Here is a 24607-nt window from a genome sequence, read left to right as displayed (position 1 = left end):
TAGAGCAGGACACTTCTCATAGGTACACCCCAGTCCTTGAGGAACTTCACTAAGGTCATTAGGAAAACTCTACTGCTCTGAAAGCAGTGTAGCAGCAATGCCAGAAGCCCTTCAGTATTATTCCAAGTAATTTTTTGCTCTAAAGTAATTTCATGCAAGTATTATCTTGGATGTTTGGTCAGGAAACTAATTTCTGAGGTAATGGCTGAATGCTAAAATCTCTCTGAAAAGACTTACTGACCTTTCATATTACTTTCAGTTGAAAATTGCAGTTTTAAAATGATATATAATAATTACATGTAGGTTTCAGGAGGCAGCATGAAAATTATTTTTCCTGCTGAGAACCCATTTCTGATCCCAGAGAAAAGAATGATATTTTAGGAGAACTTGTAAACAGCTGATCTGGGCATTTTGCTTTCTTTTTTGTTAACTGGGAAGGATTGGATAGCATGTGAAGTGGATGGGTACTGTACAGATGTAGTTTATTTGTGAGACTGCCAGACTGTCATGTTTAGCAGTTAGCTGTATGGAACACTGCACACATGTGCTCTTTGTTGATAAATTTCCAGTTTAAGGGTAATGCTAACAACAGAACTATCTCTCCTCAAAGCTTTTGGTAACTCAGAAAGGTTTCCCTCCAGAATTTTGACAGTAAAACCAGATGATGCACATCTGTGTGCCAAAAGATAATTAACCATCATAAGTAACCTGGGCTATGCAAAGTAATGAAATATCTCCTCTTCTTCCATTTTTCCTAGCTATTTTTTACCAAGCACACAGCAGACAAGGTTATGCTTAGGAAAATTGAAACATTCCTTTCTGGTCTGGAAAACTAATGCTAAATGAAAGCCTGGGGAATCCACCCCCTCCAAGCATTATATATATGTTCTTGGAAATATGACAAATTTCATAAACACATTTTATATCACACACCCCTGGAACACATTAGCCTTAGGAAAATGAGACTATTATATAACCCTTTCATTATTTTCCAGATCTGTTTTTGACTTGAGACCAAATCACCAAATCTACATAGACTGATTTTTCTGAAAGAGGAGGTGGAGTTGGAAACATCCACTGCTTTATTACAGGGGGAAGAGGCAGAGGTAGAAGGGTGTTGTTGCTGGCACAAACCTCACTGTTGATGCCTCGGTCAGAGTCATTATGTTTGCTCTCCTCTTAGTGCTGCAGATTACAAGCAGATCCTATTTCCTCTTCCAGCTTCTGCCAAAGTGTCGAGGTTTGAAATAAGCAGCCAGGTGTCACTTGCAAACTCTGCTGATGCCAGACTTACACAACAGCTGGGGGAGAGTTGTAATTAATGCAACCCAAAAAAGAAAAGAAGTTACCATCACTTTTTTTGTTCCATAGGCTGGCTGAGAAACCAGACTGACACTGCTCATTAGTTGTTGTCCCGGTTATGTGCTAGAGTTGTTCACACCTTGCTTTAATCAGAAATCTGCAGAAAATGGGACATACCTGCCCTTGTAATTGGGGCAGCATACTGAGGGGCAGTAAAGGAAACTATACAGAGCAGCGTTTAGCATTTGGAGTTAAAAGCAACCTCTTCAGAGTTGAAAGGTTCAGCCTGCCAGGAAGGGCAAACAATAACAAAGTGCACTTTCCCAGGCTATCAGGCACCTGGCGCACTGTATCGCTCTTGATGTTTCTGTGGTAGGCTCCTAGTCTGCTGAAGAACACAAGCCACAGCTGCTGTAAGAGTTAAAAATTTAATTTGCTGGTTTGGAGTAATAATTTGTCAAAGCTCACAGAATTAGATATTAGTGGAATGGTCATACAATTAATACTCCAGATTATGATGTCCTTTAGTCATGCTTGTTTAAGAAACTGGGCAAAAGATCTCAGTTAAGGAAATGGAAATTGTTGGCAATGGCAAAGATATGTTGTTAACAAATAGAGGGTTTTATGGTCTTAAAGTAACTGGATTAGAGTCCCACACCACTGCAGCTTGATATGATGGAGCACAGTTCAATTTATTATTGGCAGCACCCAAAAAAAATAAAACAGATTTGAGAAAGGTATAATAAAATCTGTTCTGATTCAACATTGCTTCTGTTAGCTCATTCTCCATGTTGTAGCCTGGTAAATTGTAGATCGCATGACTTTACATGATTTGGAGTTCAATATCTACTGCCATTTGTCTATAATTTTGAGACATTCTGATTTTGGTTTTTGGCAGATGATAAATAATGTTCAACCCCAAATAGAACAAAAGTTTCAGTGTCATCATTTACCTGCTGCAATAGTTTACCAGCCTGTTCCTGCTTCTAGGTATCCATGGTGATACACCTTGTACAGAAGGAGAACTGGGCACAGATGTTATTCCTCTTCCAGGAGGGGTACAAGAAGGGTTATTTTTCCTCTGTAACTTCAGGTCAGGCTGTTGAGGGCAGCATGACTGGGTGCAGGGAATGCTGCAGCCCTGGCCCTCAGTGTGCTGCCCATCTGCATCCCAGGGGATGCTGTGGACTCCTCCTGGAGGGCTGGCTCTCTGGGCCCTTGCTTGTCACAGCAATGTATCCCTGTGGCAGAGGTGCTGTGTGGTGGCTCACTGCTGGAGGCGTCCCACAGCCTTGGTGGCTGCTGCAGGACAGTTATGTCCCTAGGGATTTTCTTCTACTGAATCTTTTGATGAACAGGGGTCACCAAGCTTTCCTTTCTGTCCTCTGTGGTTTCTCTGACAAGAGACGTTTTGTCACTGGAAAAATCTGTAAGGAATTCCCACAGAATTCCCTGATTTTTCTCCATTCAACACAGTCAGGCTTTGTTTCAGGGAAAAAGGATTTACATATTTATATGTGGTGGCCATGCTATTAATATTTCTCACATGGTTTTGTGACTGTTAGTACAAGAGAGACAGGGGGAGGTCTGCTAACCCTGTCTTAAATGCTGGAGGTGTGCAAGGAGGAATGAAATCTACCATTGGCTGTAGAGTAGCTCATCTTTCACACAGAGGTATAGTACATTGTACTTTTCATTTCTATTTTCAAGCAGTCATTATTTTTTCTCATCTTCTCTTTTATAGGAAAGGTTCTTTGAATTTTAATTTGAGGAAACATAACCTTCTTCCAACCACTGCTTCTCTTTATTTATTTTCACTTCAGAGCCAGTCTTGTCTCTGAGTTTGCAAAGTGGAAGCCTCTGCCTGTTTCATGTCAACATGACAATGGAAAACATGATATAACCCCCTCCAACAACAACCATTTGTTGGCTTTAGTTTGGATAAACTTCAGCTCTGGGACTTCTGGCTTTGTTTAGTTTAGCAGAGGAGATTCCTTTCAGATTAACTCAGAGACTACTTCCATTTTCCCCCACTTATGTCAAACCCTTCATTTAAACATGAACTATCAGAATGAGAATGAAAATGGTACCTCCTTTGACAATGTCTGCACATTTTTGTCTTGCTTTGATTCACACAAGTACTCCATGAAGAGATGTCTGCCAGGAAGGAGAAAGCACGCACAGGACTTTCAACAGGGTAATGAAAATATATGTATTTCAAGGCTGAATGTGGTTTTTTGTTTTGAAAGCCTAGGCCTTCTCCTACAGCTAAAGGGACACCCAAATGACTGCCAAGAAATGAGGGATGTGACTGGTACATTTAAGACTTTAGCAGAGTTTGGCCTTCAGCAAAATGCAAAGTTATCCACAGCCACTGGAGACACATCCCTTTCTGCTGCTGGATTTCTCTTTCAAGTCGCTGTTCATCCCACCCTGGAGAGTGGCACAAGCACCTCTGCTCTCCATCAGGTGAAACCTTTCCTCCTGAGTGCAAACCTTTCTTGGGCTGCTTGGGCAGCTTCAGGCACCCCTTTATTCCCAAATCCAGCACTGCAAAGGGCTGCAGAATCACAGGAACAACCCAGGCACGTTTTTCAGCAGCAGATATGAAAGGATGATCTGTGTCTGGAAAATACTTCCCACAGCAATTCAGCTCTGGCAGTTCTTGGAAAACTCCTGGACATAATCAGTTCCCACTGAAACTCCCTGTAGCTCACTCCCAGTGACCAGTTGGTGCATTAGAAGGCTGTCTGCGGCAAACATCTTTTTTTTCTCTCTTCTTTCCCTTTGTGCTGTTTCTTCTCTTTTTCTTCCTTCCATTTTCTTTTAGGAAAATAAGCAAGAAAAAAATTGCATCTTTTTTTTTTCAAACAGATGAGACAGAAACAATTGCTCCTCCAAACAGAATTAATGGGAAATACTGGAAGCATTGCTCATTGTTCCTTTGATGTTCACTGTAATAGCCATGCTGAGCATCAAAAGAGAATAAACTACATCCCCCATGCTTTCCTTCAGCTATAAGCAGCAAAAATAGGATTCATATTTTCTTGGAAAACACTCTTATTTTCATGAGAGCCTCTTTAAAAAAAAAAAAAAAAAAACAGCTTCTCTGGTTTTGCCTTTTAATCTACTGTATGGTGTTTGCTAGTTTCCCTACAGAGCAGTAGTCATTCTGTGCCAGCTGTTTAAGAGAAGAATGTCCTAGTGAAAGCAAACAATGGGCTGTGTAGTGGGAATTGCAAATCTTTGAAAAGAGTAATTGAAATCTACTCAGACATTTTGAATATTCTTTCCACAATATTCTAAGGCTGTTGGTGGCTTAGCTGTTGGCAGGGTGGTCCTCTTCGTAGCTCCCTCCTTTTTTGTATGAACAGAATAGGATTAATATGGAGGAGTGGGGGGAAGAAAGAAGAGAGCTTTCTACTTCAACTGAATATTTCTGAGCAGCTGACGAGAGTAAGATTGCTGTAAATGTCTTTCAGTGAAGAATCAAAAAAAGTGAATTGTACAGAACCTATGCATTTATCAGGCGTTCTCTGGCTCCAGCTCTTCCTCCCATACCTTTTAAGGGCTGCAGCAGATAAACTGTGCTGGATCGGGTTGTGTCTGCTGCAGATGTTCCAGCCCTCCTGCGCTATGTGGTGCTGTTTATTCTCACCCTGTGCCAGCTGGGGTTGTTGCTGCACAGAGCAGGGAGAGCTAAATGTGTACCAGGCCTCAGGCAGCCACTTCAGTAGCAAGGTAGCTGACCTCTGATATTAATAAAAAGCCAGGTTTCTGCTTGCAGGCTCTTCGCTGCACCAAAAGTGGGAATTTTCACCTCACAAGAGAATTAGTTAGGAAGATCCATAGGTCTTTGTGCTTGAAAAATGTCCAGGAATAGAACTTGATATTTTAAAGTGTCTCCAAAATTAAGTTGTCCTTGGTACCCTGAGAAAACCCTTACAATACTTGCTTTAGTAGCCCTAGGAGGCTGACAATAAGAGCGTTGTATCCAGTGTACAAATAGCCATTTAATATACTCTATGAGGCAGATTAAGAAGAATTTCAAATACTGCCATCCATATCCAACAAACTGTCCAAAATGGATGTGGGGTGAATTAGTAGAAACTGGAATAAGGAGTGAATGAATACAAACTGTTTTGCAGACGAAACTAGGTTAATGATGCTCTATGCATTTAGAACCCCACCACAACCTTCTGAATTACAAATGCCCTTAATTTATTGGCAGCCAAAGATATGATTCTTTTCTTTAGACAGTATGCCAGGGCACTTTAATCCTTCACTGGAATATGAAATCCAAGAACCAAATCCTTCATTTACTTCCAACTTCTGAAATTACAGGGAAACCAATAAAATTGTGCAGGGACTTAGGCCAGCGCAGGATTTGCCCCCCTGCTGCTTTACTCATCTCAGATGTAAATCCATTATTGCTGTGGAGTTATATTGGGGTGACTTTGTCCAAAGTATCTGAAAATATAAATGATATTACCACATGTATTATACTGCCATTGTAACATTTCCCATCTGCTTCAGCCTCAGGAGAGAAGAATTGAATCAGGCTGATCTCTTCCAAGGCAAACCACAGAAACATCATTGCACAAATCTGTTAGCTCTCTCACAGAGCTGAGGGGAAAGAGAGGATCATGTCTGACTTGAAATTTTAATTACCTACCAAAAATTATTTTTAATTACAAATTTAGGCAATGCAAAATGAAAGTCATACATTTTTCCCCACACAGTGCTTAGGTTTTATCAAGCCAGAAGCTTAAAGCATCATTAATAAGTAGTTATAGTTCAGTATTTTAAATGAGGTTCTATGTGGACCAAGCTTTAACAATTATCAATTTCCATTCCTTCCCTTTCTCTTATCAGATCAAAAGACAAACCTCTCTTTCGTGATGTTTTGGATCTGTCAGAGTGGTTGTAGAGTCTGGGAAAGCAGTGCACAATGACTTTTGCAGTTTTTTCTTTATTCTTCCCAGGACAGACCTATTGCAAAAAACATCTCAATGAACCCTTCAATGTTATAACCTCTTCCTAGTCCTAGCTAAAATCAGGAATGCATTTGAGCTACACCTTGGGGGTGATTTTTTTTTTTTTTTTAAGTTTGGCAAAATTTTGTGCTCTATTTTAGTAATTTTTTCCCCCATAATTGATCCTAGTAATGTTGAGCTTGAACTGTTACTTTTCTTTAGAAATATATTAAGCCAGCTTCTTATAGAATATGCTTGGAAGTGGTCAAGTGTTCAAAACTAACATTACCTTGACACTTGGATTCTGACTCTAGAAGTCTTCATTGACTGCCCAAGGAATGAGCAGGATGCATGTTCAAAGAAAGTAATAAATGCATTAAATCATCAGAAATCATATTGGACCTTAACTTTATGTCCATTTTTGCTTAGTTTAAGACACAAGTCCTTATGCAAGAATTTGGTATCATTCATTCTAATGATAAGAAGGACATTAAAATCATATTACTGTAGAGTAGTATTAGGATTTATGCCAGCACTACAGTTAAATAGCCACATATGAAGTTCTTGCAGTCAGTTTCTTATTTTTAGCATGACATCGCATGGCACAAATGGTGATGTGCCAAAAAATATTGTAATGTAAGAACAGAGGGGATGGAAAAATCTCATAGGCATTTTACCAGTAATTGAAGAGTGGCTGAAGTATGATGCAATGGTCCTTCTAAAAGGCTCTTAGTGCACTGAATTATGATGAAATGTCTTCTTACTTTTTATCCTGCTCTAATGTTAGTGTTACCCTTAGTAAAAGATTTGATTTGTCAGGCAAGAGCTTAAGTTACCACTAGAATTATTAGAAGCTAACATCTTTTAGGTCTGATTCAGAGCCCAGTAAAATCAAGAGAGGTTCTGATCAGGCAGTGGTTATCCTTAATCAGGGAGGAATTATCTGAAGTCTGCAGTTTATGGCAAAAAGAGGTTGATCTCTACTAAAAAGACAGAAGCATAAATATAATTTAGTCACAGAGTCAGCCTGTTGAGAAGGGGACACTGGAGAGGAAATCCCAGAGTAACAATTCAGTACAGATGGTTATTCAGGAATATCTTCCTCCCATGCAAAAAGCAGTTTGACCCATGATGTTGTCAAGGAATAGCTAAGAACAAAAAGGGTATAACTGTCTCTTGAATCCAGCAGAAGTTTTTCCTCAAAATTACTTTTATGAGTTCAGGAACAGACAGTCAACATTTCTCTGGGCAGCCCCAAGAAAGAAGCAAGGTGATAGATATAGAGCAGTCTGCTTTACCCTGACCCTTGTAGGACTCAGCTTGAAATGACAGTTCTGCCAAAAAACAACCCTCCCCAACTAAACCACCCTGCACTTTGTTTGCTTTTTGCCAGTTTTGAAACAAGCCAGTTCTTTTGCCATGGTTTCTCATGCCAGACACCAGTGAGGGTGTTGCATAACAACATCTCTGGTGGGATATCTCTGGTCACTATTTCCTTGCAGTGCTACCGTGGCAGGGTGAGCTTTGGAAGTTGCATGAAGAACACCATGCCAGGGTGTCAGCATGTGTGCCCAAGTAGAGAAATTTGTGAAACATAAATATTGAGATGGAGCAGAGTGACAGTATCAGCTGCTTTAGACCACATTACCTTTTGGGAACCACAGCCCTCTGAAGATAAATCAGAAAAATTTGAGTTTTTAAATCACACTTTGAAAGATTAGAAAAAAGCCAACAATCTGCAGGGGAAATAGAGGTGTTTTGTGTTTTACTTGGTAACAAATATGCTTAGGATATATTCTAATGCTGATATTTCTAAAATTTTTTAAAGGCTGCAGAAAGGTTGTGGCATTTGTAGCATACAAACACAAATGAAGGGAACAAGGAACAAGCTGTTTAAAATGCAAGCACTTGTTTGTACTAGTGCCTGCCTGCTTTTTTCTTATTTATTTTGTAATCTGACATACAGACTGGGTGGGTCTCGAAACAAGTGCAGTTTGGCTGTGTGACACAAGGATCCTTTACCTGAGGATCCAGACTCTTCTGTACATTGCCAGTGAAGCAGCACATGACTCCATCCTGCAACACCTCTGACAGACAAAGTATTATGCTTAACCAGCATTCTTTTAAGCACCTTTCTCTTTCATACTCTGCATCTGAGAAAAGGGCAAAACTGGGACTAGTACAGCAGCAGAACTCTTCCAATGCCTGCTTTCCTGGCAGACAAGCATCCGTAGAAGTAAGAAACTTCCGTTACATTCTGAAAGCACAGGATGTAGCTGTCCTTTTTGGTGTGAAACTTGGGAAGTCTGTGAACTATTCATTCATTCTCCTTTTCCATTCCACCTGATAGCAGCTGTTCCTTCTACAGCTCACAGGGCACCAATGGATTTTTATGGTTGACCCACTCTGGATCAACATTTAGGTGTTTAATAAATGGAGGTTTCATTACCTCCAATCACATGTGGACAAGCCTTACAATATATTTCATCAGTACTATTAAACCTGAAAATATCCTAATAGGTATGGATACCTAAATTAGCCGTTATGCACTGTGTGAAATGGATTCAATTAATTAGCTGTTTAAGACAATTCCATCTGAGAGAATGTTTGAAGGCCTTGCAGTTGAAAAAAAAAAAAAAACCCAACTGGTTAAACCATTTATTTTATTTTCCTTTTTTTCCACCTCTTTTCTGACTCCTGAGACCCAGACAGGGTTTGAGCCCTTTGGAGTACTCAGCACTGACCGGACATGCCAGCAAACCAGGCCATCCCAGCTCCTCCAGCCAATTCATTCATTATGAAAGTCTGCTTGTTTCCATTACTAATGATGGGATGGAACGACTGTGTTTGGCTTTCTTATAAACATCATCCTAATACCAGACAGGGAGCCCCAACCATTTGCCTCGAGGTAGATGCTGTGGCATTCTTTTCTGCTCAGGAAATGGAAAGCAGCATTGCTGCACATGGTGAAGTGGATTCCTCTGCCTACTCCAGTAGGAGAATGATAGTGGTTCTATTGAAAATAGACAGCATATTCTACTTTGTGCTTTGTTTAAACAATGTATCAGACAGTGCTGGGGCGTGCAATTAACAAATGTATTTACTACAGAAGAAATGTAAAACAATTTTTAAGTACTCATCCTGTAAAGGAAATGACCAAAACTAGGTCAGGATGAGGAAGCACAGGTTTTGTACAGTTAAAAGAGTAATACAAATGCTCTTCTTAACTTAATCAGGCATTGAATTCTGTCAAAGTTATAGCCTTTTTCATCTTGGTGCTTTAGCCTTTATTAGATTCACTTTAAATACAGCAGTTGTTTGTTTGACTCATTGTGTTTGTGATCAGGTTCTCACAGACCAAAGCTCCTCAGTTTTGCTTCCCAAGCCATCATCAGGCAGCTGCTGGAGGATCGTGAGTCACCCCTGTGTGGACTATTGCCCTCTCTGAGGCAGAAGCAGAAAAGTTCAAGATGTTTTTTCATTTCTAACCCTTTAGTCACATCTCTGTAAATGGGGTATGTGAGTCTGCTACTAATGCAATAGCTGGACATTGCCTTTGTCCAAAGTGGAAAAGCCTGTGGTTTTAGAGGATACTATTAGGAATTTTTTTTCCTTTTGCCATAAAATTGTGGTTAAGTCATGATCGTGGTGCATGCACAAATGCAAAGCCAAAACCAACTACAGAGTAGGACAGATTCTCATGTGATAACAAACTCCCCTTCACCTCACTGGGACTGGGATTATGTCCCATATGACATCTGTCAGCTTTCAGGTCATATGACAATGGCCATCTGTGTTTTCCCTTGCACACATTTGGGCTCTTCCATGTACCCCACTTATAGGTCCTTTGGAACTAAATTGTAATTTTCCTTTCAGCTTTCACTATTGGTCTGCTTATGGACAGTCTTCCTAGAATGGGAAATAATTCAAAACCAGCATACAATTATTGTGTTGCCTTTTTTTTTTTATTTTGTTCACTATTCAGGCTGGCCCAGGGAAGTGCTACACACAGCAAAACCTATAACAACATGAGTGCTCAGTAAAAAGCCTAATTTCCAATTAATTCAGGCTTTCAAATATTAAACTTTTGTAACAGTGCACTAGAGATTGACACAGGGCTTCCAACAAAGCACTGCAGTAAGTGCCAAAAAAGTGAAGTGAAGTCATATTTAGGGCTTTGGGAAGAAGAATAAGATTGTGCATTGCCATAGACAAATACTGTTGAGTTCTAATGTTTCTTAAACCTCAGGCTAATGGGTTTGTTTAGGAATCAATAAGAAAAGCTGGCTAAGGCAAGTATGTAGCTGTTATACCACAAGTCTAGAAGCAGACAAGTCAGCTTTTTTATAACCTCATTATTCCTATATGTTACTCACCAGTGCTTTAGCACAAATCAGCTTTCCAAAGGATTTTGGAGGTAACAGTTAATCTTTATGAGCAATGCAAAATGCATTATGTCATAACACGCTGACACACAGATCTACATCTGAGCACAGAGGGGGTGTCTTTAACACCCTAAGTCTTCCCAGATGTAAGTTGCCTTTGGAAATCTATTTAATACTTTCATTCTGCCAAAGGCCACAGCATTTTCATTGCAGCTCTCCTAGCTTATTTCTTAATTCATTTAACAATGTTCAGAAAGTTAGAAGCAAATATGAATATCATTACATCCATATGTCTTCAAATTTTTGTCGTCTTTCTGTTAAATGATGCCATCTACTGTAGCATAACTGAATGACAAGCCTGTAAAAGTGCAGAGAAATCTCCTTTATTTCCTTATTAATGTAAAATTATCAGTCATTGGGACATATTTTAAATTTCCACGTTTTTTATTGATATTGTTTAATAATATATGGCAGGTGAGTATTCACAGTGTGAAAATTTGGGCACTGAGGAAAGACTCTGCTTCTGTCTTGGAAACAAAATCTTTATTAACTAGCAGTGCAAACACAGAGGAAAGATGGTCTTTTTTGCTCCTCATTGGGGCTGTCCTCTTTGCTGTAAGACAGCAAGAACACGTATCTGAAAATAACAACAGCAAAACAAATCAATTAAAAAGAAGTAAGAATTATGAAAAAATTGACATAGGACTGTTCATATCCTTGGATATGAATTTCCTAGTAAATAAGGAACTTGTTGTTTTAAACACATAGTTATAAAAATGTGGTTTTGAAAGTCTAAGAAAGTGATATTGGGAGCGAAAAATAAGATTATTACAATTAATCAAACACATCTTTCAGGTACAGAAAACTGTGTATGCTATGCATCCCTTTATATGTGTATGCAGTTCATAGAACTGTATATTACAAGTGCAGATATTTTAACTCCGTACAATGGTGGTTTTATTTAATTATGACTTGCCCTAGAAACGAGAAATTTCTCCCCTTCCTTATTACGTTTACAAATGAAAAGAGCATTTTGACCTGTGGAGCTGGCAGGTGCTCAAGCAGAGTGGCAGCTGAGTAGTCCATTGCTCTGGGTGATGTGGATCTGTGCCCATCCATGCTCTCCAGGGTGCATCCAACCACTCCTTCAGCATGGCTTACAAGCTCCAACCTCCCCAGCAGCTCTGCTGAGGTTCTGCCTCCCACAGCACACAGCCTTCAAGGGTTTCACGTGTGCAACGAGCCACCCTATGATTTGGTTTTTCTCTTGAGTCACTTCAGAGGCCATAAAGGTTTCATTCATAATCCTTCCCTTCTACATTTCAGCTTTCCTGTTTGTCAGGAAACATTTGTCATTAGCCTTGTCATGACTGGGCAGCCTGGTTTTTCCTTGAGCGTCCACAGCATGATCCTGGTTTGTGAAAAGGAGAAAAATATTTCATGCAGAAACAGTCAGCACCTAACTAAGAAGAGAATCAGCTTATTTACCTGGGATCCATGGATATGGTTCTGTGGGGTGAGGACGGGGAAGCCAAGTAATGTTTTAGAAAGTAGCTCTAACTTGGCAGATTAAGGACAGATTACTAGGCACATGTTAGGCTGTTGCCCTGATTTTTAAAAGTGTTAAGTTTTCTTTTATCATTTTTTTTGAAAGTTTTAAAGTTCTTTTAAAAGTTTTCTATGCCTTTTGATGTTTACATATTTCTACTAGAGTTCTCATGCACTGTCATGTAGATAATGATTGTTTTACATTCTTCTTTGTGGGAAGATAGAATTGATGGACTGTTAGTTTGACCAGTGCAGTTGGAGAGGTGGCAATTTCATCCTCCAGTCCACTGTCACTTTTAGAATTCTATATATTGCAAGGTCAGAAATAAAATTGGCTCTTTTTCTCTTTTGAACTTACCAAGCTTCTGTGTACTCATCTCATGTCCAATAGTGACATTGGGCAGATTGTTGTTAGTGTCCTTTGAAGCAGCATCCTCTGATGCCATAACCCCGTGACATGCGGGTATAGGGAAGAGACTGTCCTAGAAATAAGCAGCTCTTCTCCACCTCTCTTGCGCAGAATATGAAGTTTCTAGAGAGGCCCAAAAGGGGTGGAAAAGGAAAATTTTAATTTCTAGGTGTTAGAGAATGTCTGAGGGGAGTGAGTTTTCACATGCCATTGGAAGTCTTTCCATTTTGATCTTTTATCAAAGGAAGGTAAAATGCTGAATCAGAGCTTGATATCAGGCAAAGAAAAAAATATTGACTTGAAAATGTCTGGAAAAGGTTTATGAAGCTTTGTTGTTCTGATGAAGATAGTGGTCAAAATCAACTCTTAACCATAAGAGTGACAGCTTTAACAAGTCAATGTTTTCCCGTTTGCTTCTTTTATAATTAACGTGTAAAAATAACACAAGTGCATGGACATGGACAGCCTGTAGTAGGATTGAAATTGGGAAAAGAAACCCTCCTGTCCCATGGAGTGCTCTGCCCCAAGATCTGCATTCCGGGTCTCCCCTCAGGGAGACATGGTTGTTTTCCCCATTGCCTTTCCAGAGCTTGTAGGAGGTAATGAATTTCATGGTTGAAATAGAGGAAAATGTCAGGTTGAAATGACCAAGGAAAAGCAGCTGAATGAGAAAGTGGGAAGGGAGCAGGGGCAAATTAAGCTCAGTTGAGCACATGGTTACAAAATAAAAGGATTCTCAGAAGGTGAAAAGGGAAGTTACGTGTTACAGGAAAGGTGAAATGCAGAGGAAGTATGAGAAGAGAGGAAACACATCTAAGTGTGCACATTGCCAAAGAACATTGGTGTGGAACGGGAACACACATCCATAAATACAGAGAGGAAGAAAAAGAAAAAAAAAAAAAAAAAAGAGACCAGGGTGGTAATGCAGCGGTGGAAAGATTAAAAACCGAGATTAAAGACACAGGGAGGAAAAAAAAGGGAACTGCATAACCCATAGGAAGGAACTGCAATAACTTTGGGCTCAGTCTCATAATAGATAATTGTGGCCATTACAATTTGATTATATTCAGAAATTTCTGCCTGGAGCCAGTGGCAATTTTAATGTCAGAGATCTGAATTACATCTTTTGTCATGTTCTTTTTCTTTTTGAAGGGTGGTGTAGAGTAGGCAAATTACCCTCATATTAAAGTTTTAAGAATTATGTAGGCACAAAAATACCTCTTTCCCCAGAATGTTAAATAGAATTATTTTTAATTATCCATGAAAAAAAATCTTATTATTCATGACATTCCGTGATACTTATGTTTGCAATCTAAGACTTCTAAAAACATCTACAAAACATAAAATGAGCTTGTAAAACTCAAATTAGATGCTCTTAGTGTTATTTTATTGGTTTCTTAAATGACCTGGCTTTCTGGATCCTGTTTTTCTAAGAAAATACCAATCCAAAATTTAATGTGTCAAGGCAGTTTTTGTCAGCCTTTTCATATTCAGAGTCTATAACAAGTTTGATCAGTAAAACAGCTGTTGGAAGGTATTCACAAAGCCATGAATATTACAGATGAACAATCTTTTTTTCTGAAAAAAACATTTGTAACATTTGATCAGGCCAGCTGATACAGTAATTGCAAACCATTTGGGCAATTAATGTAAATGTTCTTTCTGATCTGTCACATACACTGGCTTTCAAAAATCTCTTTGAAACCCCTTGGTGGCAGCTATTAATGTAAGATGCTGGAGACAAGGGCTGGAGCTGGACAGATGGCTTATTCCACATTCATGTGCAAGTGCTCCTGTGGGCACATGGGGCCAGTGGCACTCGTGCTAGAGAGTTTAGGCACCTTTACTCTGTAGCTGCAGCAGAGAATTCAGTTGCTAATTAGACAGTAATTCTGTCTGACACTAAAATTACTCAAGACAGAAGATTATCAGAGATTTAATTGGGCTTTGGCTAAGCTCCAGGAGGTTTCCACTTATGTCTGTTTATAAACTCAGAGCAGACTCTGAAACTAATGTAACAGATCCCCCCAATGCCTGAAGAGCAGCATTTAACCTTTTATTTCACGTGCATGTACCAGGAAACTAAACGAATCCAACAATTTTCATGTAACTCATTTGTAATTTGGAAAACACATTTGAAATAATATCCAACACAATTTTGTCTCTCTTTCCAGTCACAGGATGTACCCATCTTGGGCAGGCTTATGCTGACAGGGATGTTTGGAAACCAGAGCCATGCCAAATCTGCGTGTGCGACTCGGGATCTGTTCTCTGCGATGACATCATCTGTGATGATCAGGAGCTGGACTGCCCCAACCCAGAGATTCCTTTTGGAGAGTGCTGTCCAGTGTGTCCACAAACAACAACACCACCTCCAAAAGTAAGTTTATTCTTACTGTTGTTTCTTTGGTGTTGCTGCCTTCTTGATGCACGTCAACCTCAATTCATTTTGGCTTAGATGTTCTTAAATGCTTTTCTTTTCAATGCCATTTTCTGAATTTAGGTCAATACTTAGGATGGAAAATGCAGCTGATGATATTAAGTCTTCCAACTCAGTTTTATGTAGATAATGGGCACCAAAATAGTAGAAAGGGACAGAGGGCAGCAACTAGGCATTACATTTTTCATCTTATGGAAAAGCATAGGAATAATGCAAGCATCTTATTTTTTACTTCATACTTAATCCATATCCATTAAAATAATGCCAACACAGAGTCAAAGAAAATTACAGAACTTTCATAGCATCTCTGAGTCTTTATTTCTTATCAACTCAATTCTGCATCATCACAGAGTGAATTTCCTTTTGCAGACTTATTGCTGATTTAATGCCCTGTAAAGGAAAGGTGAATATACTGTTTTTATCAGTAATTTATCACCATCTTTTTATAGTCACCAACATTATAGAAACCAGTTGCAGGAACTTGGCCTTAGGAAAATCAAGAATTTCGTACATGCCAAGCCCCCTGCCTAAGACTTTCAAGGAGTTAGCCAGCTATACTGAGCTTGCAGCTTATCTGAACATTTCACCAGTGTTAAAGATCTGTTAGGTTCTGTTAAAGTACCTAGGTTGCCACAGACACATTAAAAATCCTTATCTAGAAAATAAGAGAGTGATAGAGGTGTGAGGAAGAGAGAGAAGATGCATTTCTGCAGCTCTACAGCACATCTGTTTACACATGGAAGTCACACACAAATATGTCACACACAGATGTAGGAGTTTGGTCAGGCCATTGGAAGCTGTCCTGATGACCTTGGGTGGTGTATAGGGAAATGCCATCTTGGAAGATTCAGGATCATTTCAGCTGAATATTCTTTTCTATTGGTAGCAGCTGAACACAAAAATTGAAGATCCAGGTAGTAACATGTAACTGAATTATTAATTGAAAAATAAATAAATTGCAGCAGTAGATCTGAGAATTTAAAATTAGCTCATCACAATTCTCATGTTGGAGTGAGAAGGACACAAGGAAACTATCACAGCATTCCACAGTGGAATTCTGTCTCCATTGCACTCAATGGCAAAGCTCTACTGACTTCATTAGTTGCATGGTTTTGCCTCAGGAGGAGGTATAATTCTATGAATGATCCAAGCAATAGTAGACTGACTGACCAAAAACCCTACAGCTTTTAAATATACTGAATAAGCATAAATGGAATTCATGTGAGAAAATTATATCAAATGTTTAAACGTTTTGCTCTTGTTTGTGTGTGCAATTTTTTTTGTTTTATTCTGATCCTGTTTTTTGATTTAACTACCTTACCTTTCCTTTTTTTTTTTTTTTGTAGACTCCTGGAGTAGTCAGCCAAGGCCCCAAAGGAGACCCTGTAAGTGCAGCTTTTTTTTTTCCCTAAGGGAAGGAACAAAATCAAGATCCCATTCCTCTAGTGCTATATATCCCATTCAAGCTGCTAAGATATCCTGCTTTCATTGATGTCTGAATTATCTGCAGCACGACTGCGTCATATAGTTATTTTGAAGTAGAACTTTAGCTTCAACAACACTCTCAAAAATTTAAACTGAAAGAACACAGAGTTTCTTACAGTCCAAACTGTATCCCATTTGTTATGTTTTGTTATATTTCTTTACAGAAGGTGGAAAAAAAATCTTTAAGGCTCTACTAGCAGTAATAATTTCAGATTCTGGAACTGAACTGCTAAATATTTCTGATGACTTTAGTAATATATCATTTTTAACAAGGTTCCATTAACCAAGTGTTTCCATGTGTGAATTTTGTCCGTGTTCCCTGAATGTTTGGTCGTGGCCTTGTTGAGGAGAGGTTTCCCACTAGAGACACACAGACTTTGTTACAAATGGAAAGGTTTGTCCCTCAGTGTCTTTGCAGTTGGAGGCAAGCGACAACATCTGTATCTGCTCTGTTTGTGCCTTTGCAGGGTTCTCCTGGAATTCCAGGCAGAAATGGTCCACCTGGCCCACCAGGACAGCCAGGGAGCCCTGGAGCTCCTGGGCCCCCTGGAATCTGCCAGTCGTGTCCCAGTATAAGTGGAGGTGTAAGTCATTGTTATGTTCAGCTTCTAACTTGGTGCTCATAGCCATGCAAAGCAGTGCTGTAGGCACCTGTCCCTTGCACCTTCCCAGGTGCTTTGCTTTCAGTGATATCCATCCCATTTGTGCCTTTGGAAAACAGAGATGGGTGGTAGGGAAGTCTCATACTTTCCTGTATTTCATCAATGCGTGTTTAGGATTCCAACAGGACTAGACTGAAGCACTGCTGCTCTGCTGGCAGGGAAGTTCCATGCAAGTACTATTTATCATGGTATCTGTTTATTTCTGGCTCATTGAATGCTGAAGTCCTTTCACAAGGCCAGGCACACTGAGCAAGAGCAGTGCTTTGTTACAGGGTGACATTGTCATCCATGCAGGCCACCAAGCCCAGGTTTACAAGATGGGACTTCTTTAGCACAAAGCTGATAAACATTCTATGTTAAAACAATTGCTACTTCTGAATACAGGCCATTGATTATAACTTCCATACATGCTTCCCATTCCTAGGTAAGCCAGAAACTGAGGAAAGATGTCTTGTTTTTATTTAATTCTGAAAGGGATTGCCTCTGCAGGACTGAGCTGTGGATCAGTTTACCAGTCCCAGTGGGCACCAGTGACACTGGTTTGGGGTGGCAAACACAGGAGAGGAAGACAGGCTGAATTAGTCTCCCATTCCAACCCGGTATCAAAGATGTGCTGTTGGATCCTGACAGGAGGGTTGGTATCAGGAGCACAGGAGTCCTGCACCTGCTCAGTGCAGGAGCTGGATCCACAGTGGTTTGGAGGAACAGGCAGAACACTGCATGTGTTCAACCGTTCCTGCTCAACCACCTGTGGGCCATTAATGCATCAGTGCACTAATGCACATCATCTGACTGTCTGCTCATGCGAAATGAATCATTCATTAGGCACAGGTAAAAGAAATCAGGAAAATAATAATAATAATAAACAGCTGTTCTCTTTAGAGCAGCATAAAATATTTCATCAACTTCCACGAGTGGCAACTAAGTCCAACAGAAAAGAGACAGAGAAAATGGGGAAAGAAGCTCAGAAGGAGTCAAACCAGAGTAAAAGGAGAGAGAAAGGTCATTTTGTAGTTCAGCTGAGTCCCAGCTGTCCAGAAGAAAAATGGATGTGCCCAGCCTAGGGAGCTAATGTCACCATGACCTCAGAAAGAAGACACTGGCTGGGCTTCTTTTATGTAAATATATGGCAGCTATAGGTCAAGCTAGTACTACTGAACTGATACAAATCAGTTATTTCCATGCATTTGCCATATTACTGTAGGAAAAATACTTATTCGGTTTGTACTCACTTTGCAATCACTTTTTTTTTTCTCTTTCTTTTTTTTCTTAATTTCTTTTACAGAGTTTTTCTCCACAGTATGACTCCTATGATGTGAAGGCTGGTGGAGCTGGTATCGGGTACCCACAACCCATTGTAAGATGATAAAGATTTTTTTCTTCTTTTTAAAGAACACATTTTCTGCTCATACATTGGATGTGAATGTACCTTGATTTTAATCTAACAATATAATTTTTCATTTAATTATTGCCTGCAATTTGAATGTGTTGTAAGGCACCAGTTTGTTCAGCAAAACTGTTCTAGAAAGTAGCTATAGATGATCTGGATTTTTATTTTTAACTTTCTTTCTTCAGTTTCTTACCTTCCTTTTCCTCAACTCTGTCTGTGATTCACCTTCTTACACTACCTAATAATTTTTCCCTTTCTCTCTCATGTACATTCCTCGTTTATCTGCCTGATATTCTTCCACTAATTTCTTCCCTTCCTTCCAACAATTTTTGCCTCTTCCACTGCCTTTAATCTTCCTTCACCCACTCAGTATAATTTGTCTTTACTGAGTATGATATTCCATACTTGCTAACTTCCATGATCCAAACTTGCCTGATAACAAGTGAGTAAACCCTTCTTATAAACTTTATTCATTCCAAAACTCAAAATATTTTCACTTTTTCCTTTTACAATTACCATTTTTTTACCCACAGCTACTCAGACTGTGTACTAAGGATGCTGTATCTGCCTCCCAGACCTGGTCCAAGATTTTCAGGTTTTTAAGTGAGAAAAATTATGGACTGCCTCAAAGAGTTGTACCTGAGCTATGCTTCATGTGTAATATAAATCTGAATGTTGCAACTTATTATTCTCCATTTAGGCACTGGGATTTAGCGATATTCAACATGAAGTGTTCTTGATTCAGGCAATCTGCTACATAGAGGGTGTGGTGAATTGCAAGTAGCGAGCTCTGCCTCTTGCTACTGAAATTGGCTGTGCTTCATTAAACAAAATCACTATTTACAGCCCAAATCTGCATAACATGGTTTGGGTATCACATGTTGTAGCACAGTAAAGCAGTTCCAAGAAAATGAAGGAAGGAGAGGAAGAAGGGAGAGGAAGAAAAGAGAGGGAGGGAGGCAGGCAGGAAGGAATCCCATTCGATGAACTTGTGAAATAACTTATAACAGCTATTTTTCCTGAAATATAGCCATTCTTTTCTCACCTTCATTTTAATCTATTTCTACCTCCTTCATTGGCTAATATGATCATCTGTGCATTTTTCTTCAACCATCCATTTTTGTCCTTGTTTATTCATTTATTCCTATTCACTCCTCACAGCTGTTACACCATCTACATTCTGCTACATGGCGTCTTAACATGGGATGTGCTGAACCAGGCAGATAACGGAGACACCTTCAGTTAACAACTGTGGTTGTCCTCTCTATTTTGGCTTTTTCCCTGGAAGTGATTAGTGATTTCTTGTGCTCTGACTCCTGGACTCGAGTTTAAAAACCCCACCAAACTACTTTATTGAGCACCCTAGAACATCCTCAGGGTTGTCTGTGTATTTTCATGTCATAAGGGCTTTTATATTGCATCATAGCATATGTGACCTCAAAGTAAGTACCAGAAGTTATAGGCAGATGTGGCTGAAATCACTAGAGCTAAATAGTGTTTATAATTTTCATTAAATAGACTAATTTCTTTATTATTTTATAAATTTATCAAGTTTAATTTAAAGACTCCTAATTAGTAAATTTCCAAACCAAAATAATTTGGAATATTAGCAAAACAATAAAATATAGTACCAATATTGACTGTGTGTGGTTACCATGCCTGATATTTCCTCAATCACACATCTCTCCACTGCTGCATTCCCATGGCTTTACACCACTTGTAGACTGATTTTGTGCTTTATATCACAGTTTCTCTTCACTTACCCATGTAACCTCCACATATTGTCTTTGTCTCTTTCCACCAGTGCACAATCACTAACTGGAGGATGTTCAAAGTCTGGAGATTCTAGAAGCAAGCACACCCCTAACTATCAGTTTATCTCCTCAGTGTGTAACTTGATAAAAATTGTATCTCATTTGTTTATAGCTGTATGTCTAATTGATTGATTGCTGTTGATGAGTTTATGGCTTTAATTCTGATTGGATCTAGAGCTACTTTATACCAAATGAGTTCTAACAATTCACAGGGTCTGCTCATTGTATTCACATATCGGAGGCAGCCCTGTTTCCCAAACCCTCACAGCTCTGCCTCTTGCTGTACTTCTCTCCTAGAAAACAGCAAATATTAACATGGCTTTTTTAGACAAAAGTCAACTGTGAACTAATATTATTTATTTTTGTAGTACAGTAATGTACTGTCCTGCATATGCTAGCATAGTACAGCAATACTGATAATCTTGTATTATGAAAATTAGGTTAATAAAATTGTCATGACCTTTTCTGACACACTATGACAATATCCCGTGAAGCACATTCCATGCAATACTAACTATGGAATATTCTGTCAGTACTGGGGCACACAGTTATCCTCATATTATCTGACACACTATGACAATATCCCGTGAAGCACATTCCATGCAATACTAACTATGGAATATTCTGTCAGTACTGGGGCACACAGTTATCCTCATATTATCCATATATGTGATTCTTTTGCTGTAGGAAACATATGAAGAGTTTAATTTAACAAAAGCTTTTTTTAAAAAAACCCTATCGCTGCAGTAGACCACTGTGCTTACTTTTGAATGCCTACTGTTTTGCCGTATCAAATACTTTTGTGGCTGTTGCTACAAGAAGTAGAAATATTGAGGTTTTCATTAGTCCAGACCTCATTTCTTTCTTATGGCTTAGTACTGTTAAAGTTCAGAAAATATTTCATTGGTGAAAATGTTTGCCTTACTGACAGCAACAAAAGTGTGGCCTTAATTCAGTGTATCTCTAGGTCATGAGGAATCTCTAGTGTTGGGCTAATTAATCCCAGTTACATGGAAGAGAAGCTGACACTCATTTTTTCTGTCTAACAAATTCGGTTCTACTTTCTATTCTTCCCCTTCAGGCAGCTGAAAAGCAGAGTTCTGAGCATCCCTCTGGGGTCTAGAGAAGGGCAGTAGTGATTCAAAAATGAAAAGCTGCAGCTCTGAAAATACCTTGGGAGTATGTTAGCCAAGCCTGCAAGGAGCAACCCAGTGAAGCCTTTTCTGAAGGGACAATCAGACAATGTATTTCTTCAGCACTGTGTAAATATACTGCTGCTTCCTTTTTACTGCACCAAGTGCAGGTCACCGAGGATTTTTCTCTGAACTAATTACATAAAAGTTTATTTCACAGTTATTGATGACTACTGCAATTATATTAAGCTTTATAGCTATAGTACTTTAATGTAACTACTATTTTTTAATCTACACTGTAGAGTGGCTTTCCAGGACCCCCTGGCCCCAGTGGTCCCCCTGGCCCACCTGGTCATGCAGGTCCCCCTGTAAGTAACATTAATCTTCTTGTAATCATCTTGTATTCTTCTATACGAACTCCTCTTTTTCTCTGTCATCAATATTAAGCACCTTTTCAACTGATAAAACTAGATACTATGCTGAAGAATTTTATGCATAAATGTCATATTGGGTCGTACCATCACCAAGACTCAAGAGCTGAGGTCAAAATACTGTGCTGGCTTAAATCCTTGAGTACCTCTTGAGATCTCTGCAAGTCCATGGGGTGTCAGTTGGCATTATTTGAAGACATGCCACTGCCTGACATCCTGTTGTCATTCCCAAATGTCTATCCATACAAAATATTAACAGGAGCTAAAGGAAAGTGGGATACACATTCAGTGAACACACCAAGGGTCTGAGTTTTCAACATCTGTCTCCTTTTAGAGGAGCAGATTAATTCTGTTTTCATGGAGGCGTGTTCTACCTGTTTCTGGTAATTTCACCTTTGGTCATTTGTTGACTGATCTGACTACAGTTTTCCTAACAATTTTGGGATTATAAAATATAACTGCACCATGGAATGGTGCATGTAGTTGTTCACTTAACCCATCTTAACTGAGTTTTTGTCTGCATTCCAGGGCTCTGCTGGATACCAGGGCTCCCCTGGAGAGCCAGGACAGCCCGGCCCTCCCGTATGTACCCATTCAGTATCACTGTGCATGTTAAAACCATTACCTTAAAAGCATGAATCTGTGTCACCTCTGCAGTGGATGGAAATGTTGCAGTTTATCCTAATTGTTTATTTTGATGCATGTCGAATATACAAGTATTTATGATGCCTAATGCATTTTTAGCATGAAAAATACTTAATATTTGTTATTATTGTAGTTAATATATAATATCATTTATGTATAATACATATCTAATTATATTATATATATTATAATATATATATAATGCTTTTCTACAGGGTCCTCCAGGTCCTGTTGGAATGATAGGCCCAGTTGGTCCACCAGGAAAAGATGTAAGTTCACTATTATTCATCCCGTTATTAATAAATAGGAAAAAAATAGTTCATTAAGTTGCAAGACAATAGAGGGCATTGATATTATTGCATTTGAGAATTTTTAACATCTCCCTATTTCTCCGTTTGACAACATGGCTTCAAGAAAATAAATTTGGCTTACATAAGGTGTAAGTGTCCATTCCATAAAGGGTTCAATTTTAACAGGCGATTTGATTGTTTAAAAAAAACCAACATGTAAGCATGAAACATGCTATTTATTTGGTACAAAATAAATTAGCAATTATAAAGGAAATCAAACAGTAGTAGTAGCTTTCTGCTCCCTTAAAATCTTACTATGGGGCTTACAGCCATTGACACCATTGTCTGTGTCACAGCTGGGAGTCCTGAACAGGTGGAGTACCAGGCAAGGCGCAAACATACAGCTTGTGTTCATTTTGAGTGTTTTACTAAGAAAAATAAGGTTAATGGGGTCATCTCTTGCTAAAGGTTGTCTTGAAGTAACTTAGAAATCAACTAGAATCTTGTTAAAAGCTGAGTTTATAAATTCTGGCAGTTGTTATCTAGAAGGCAGTGACAGAGTGAACTGTCACCCTGAGAGGATTTGCAAGACCACCACTGTTTGGTGGAAGTTTCATCTGCTTACTCCAACTCGCCTTGTTCTACCTCAACTGGTGCTTTACCAGTGAGCCAAGCAATAAAAAAACACTAAAAATAATTATTTTCTTTCAACAGGGAGAACCAGGAAGACCAGGCAGGAATGGAGATCGCGGAATCCCTGGATTACCGGTATGGAAAATCTCCCACTAACAATGGCCTTGTAATCATAGGTTTTGTTTTCCCGTACCAAGCTAGTCAAGTGAACATGACACACAGTGAACATTGGCTTGTGCCCTTCATACAATGAGTGCATGATTTATTAATCTTTCTATATTTATGTGTTTAGGGTCACAAAGGACACCCTGGGATGCCTGGGATGCCTGGGATGAAAGGCCAACGAGTAAGTATTGAGTATATTGATTATAGCTGAGTCTGTTACTCTCCTTGAATTATGGTGCTGCACAGTTGTGATCTTTCAGTCATCATTTCCAAGACTGAATCATAGAATTAAAGTTAATTTCTGCACAATGTCATCTGAACTTCCATAACAAAGATTCAAGTTTTTTCTGGTTACCTCAGTTGTAGAGCTCCATCTCTAATGCCAAGAAGGGTTCCTACAGCTGATAGCACTCATTATTGAAAATATGCCCCTTTGGGGGGCTTAATATTTTGCCAAGAGGAATCAAGTTTTCCAGAATGTAGGAGGAATACAATTCACAGCTATGGCTTTACTTTCCTACAGGGTTTTGATGGAAAAGATGGAGCCAAAGGTGACAGCGGTGCTCCTGGTCCAAAGGTAAAAATCTAGAGTGTCATCTTTCTAAGTAGGTAGAGTAATGACTCCATTATTTGTTGTATACCTGTGCTTTGCATCTTAAACAATTATGAAAATACAATAAGCACTAAAGAAGCCCATTTAATACCTCAATGAAAAGAATATTAATCATTCCAAAGGAGCTAGACATTCAGAACCACATCATGTCCCAATTTTCCAGCCATAATAAGCATGAGATACCAAAATGAAGGGACAAGTCTTGGTCATCTGACTTTCTTGCATAGTATTTTGAAAGCTGAGTCTTTCTGATTTTTACTTCCTGTTTAATTTTTGATTTGACACT

General features: G+C 39.1%; 1 protein-coding gene across 1 annotated transcript in view; it reads left to right on the top strand.

The window, feature by feature from the left end:
- COL3A1 (collagen type III alpha 1 chain) overlaps nt 1-24607 on the top strand; it is a 49445-nt gene that overhangs the window by 3149 nt on the left and 21689 nt on the right. The window contains exons 2-11 of the mRNA XM_030277860.4: nt 14795-15000; nt 16407-16445; nt 17013-17129; nt 18493-18564; nt 21847-21912; nt 22504-22557; nt 22836-22889; nt 23625-23678; nt 23836-23889; nt 24232-24285. Coding sequence (XP_030133720.3) covers nt 14795-15000; nt 16407-16445; nt 17013-17129; nt 18493-18564; nt 21847-21912; nt 22504-22557; nt 22836-22889; nt 23625-23678; nt 23836-23889; nt 24232-24285 — 770 coding nt within the window. The remainder of the gene's footprint in view (nt 1-14794; nt 15001-16406; nt 16446-17012; nt 17130-18492; nt 18565-21846; nt 21913-22503; nt 22558-22835; nt 22890-23624; nt 23679-23835; nt 23890-24231; nt 24286-24607) is intronic.

This window comes from Taeniopygia guttata, chromosome 7 (genome assembly GCF_048771995.1).
Source record: "Taeniopygia guttata chromosome 7, bTaeGut7.mat, whole genome shotgun sequence".
NCBI classification, from domain to species: domain Eukaryota; kingdom Metazoa; phylum Chordata; class Aves; order Passeriformes; family Estrildidae; genus Taeniopygia; species Taeniopygia guttata.
This window is presented reverse-complemented; position numbering and strand designations above follow the sequence as displayed.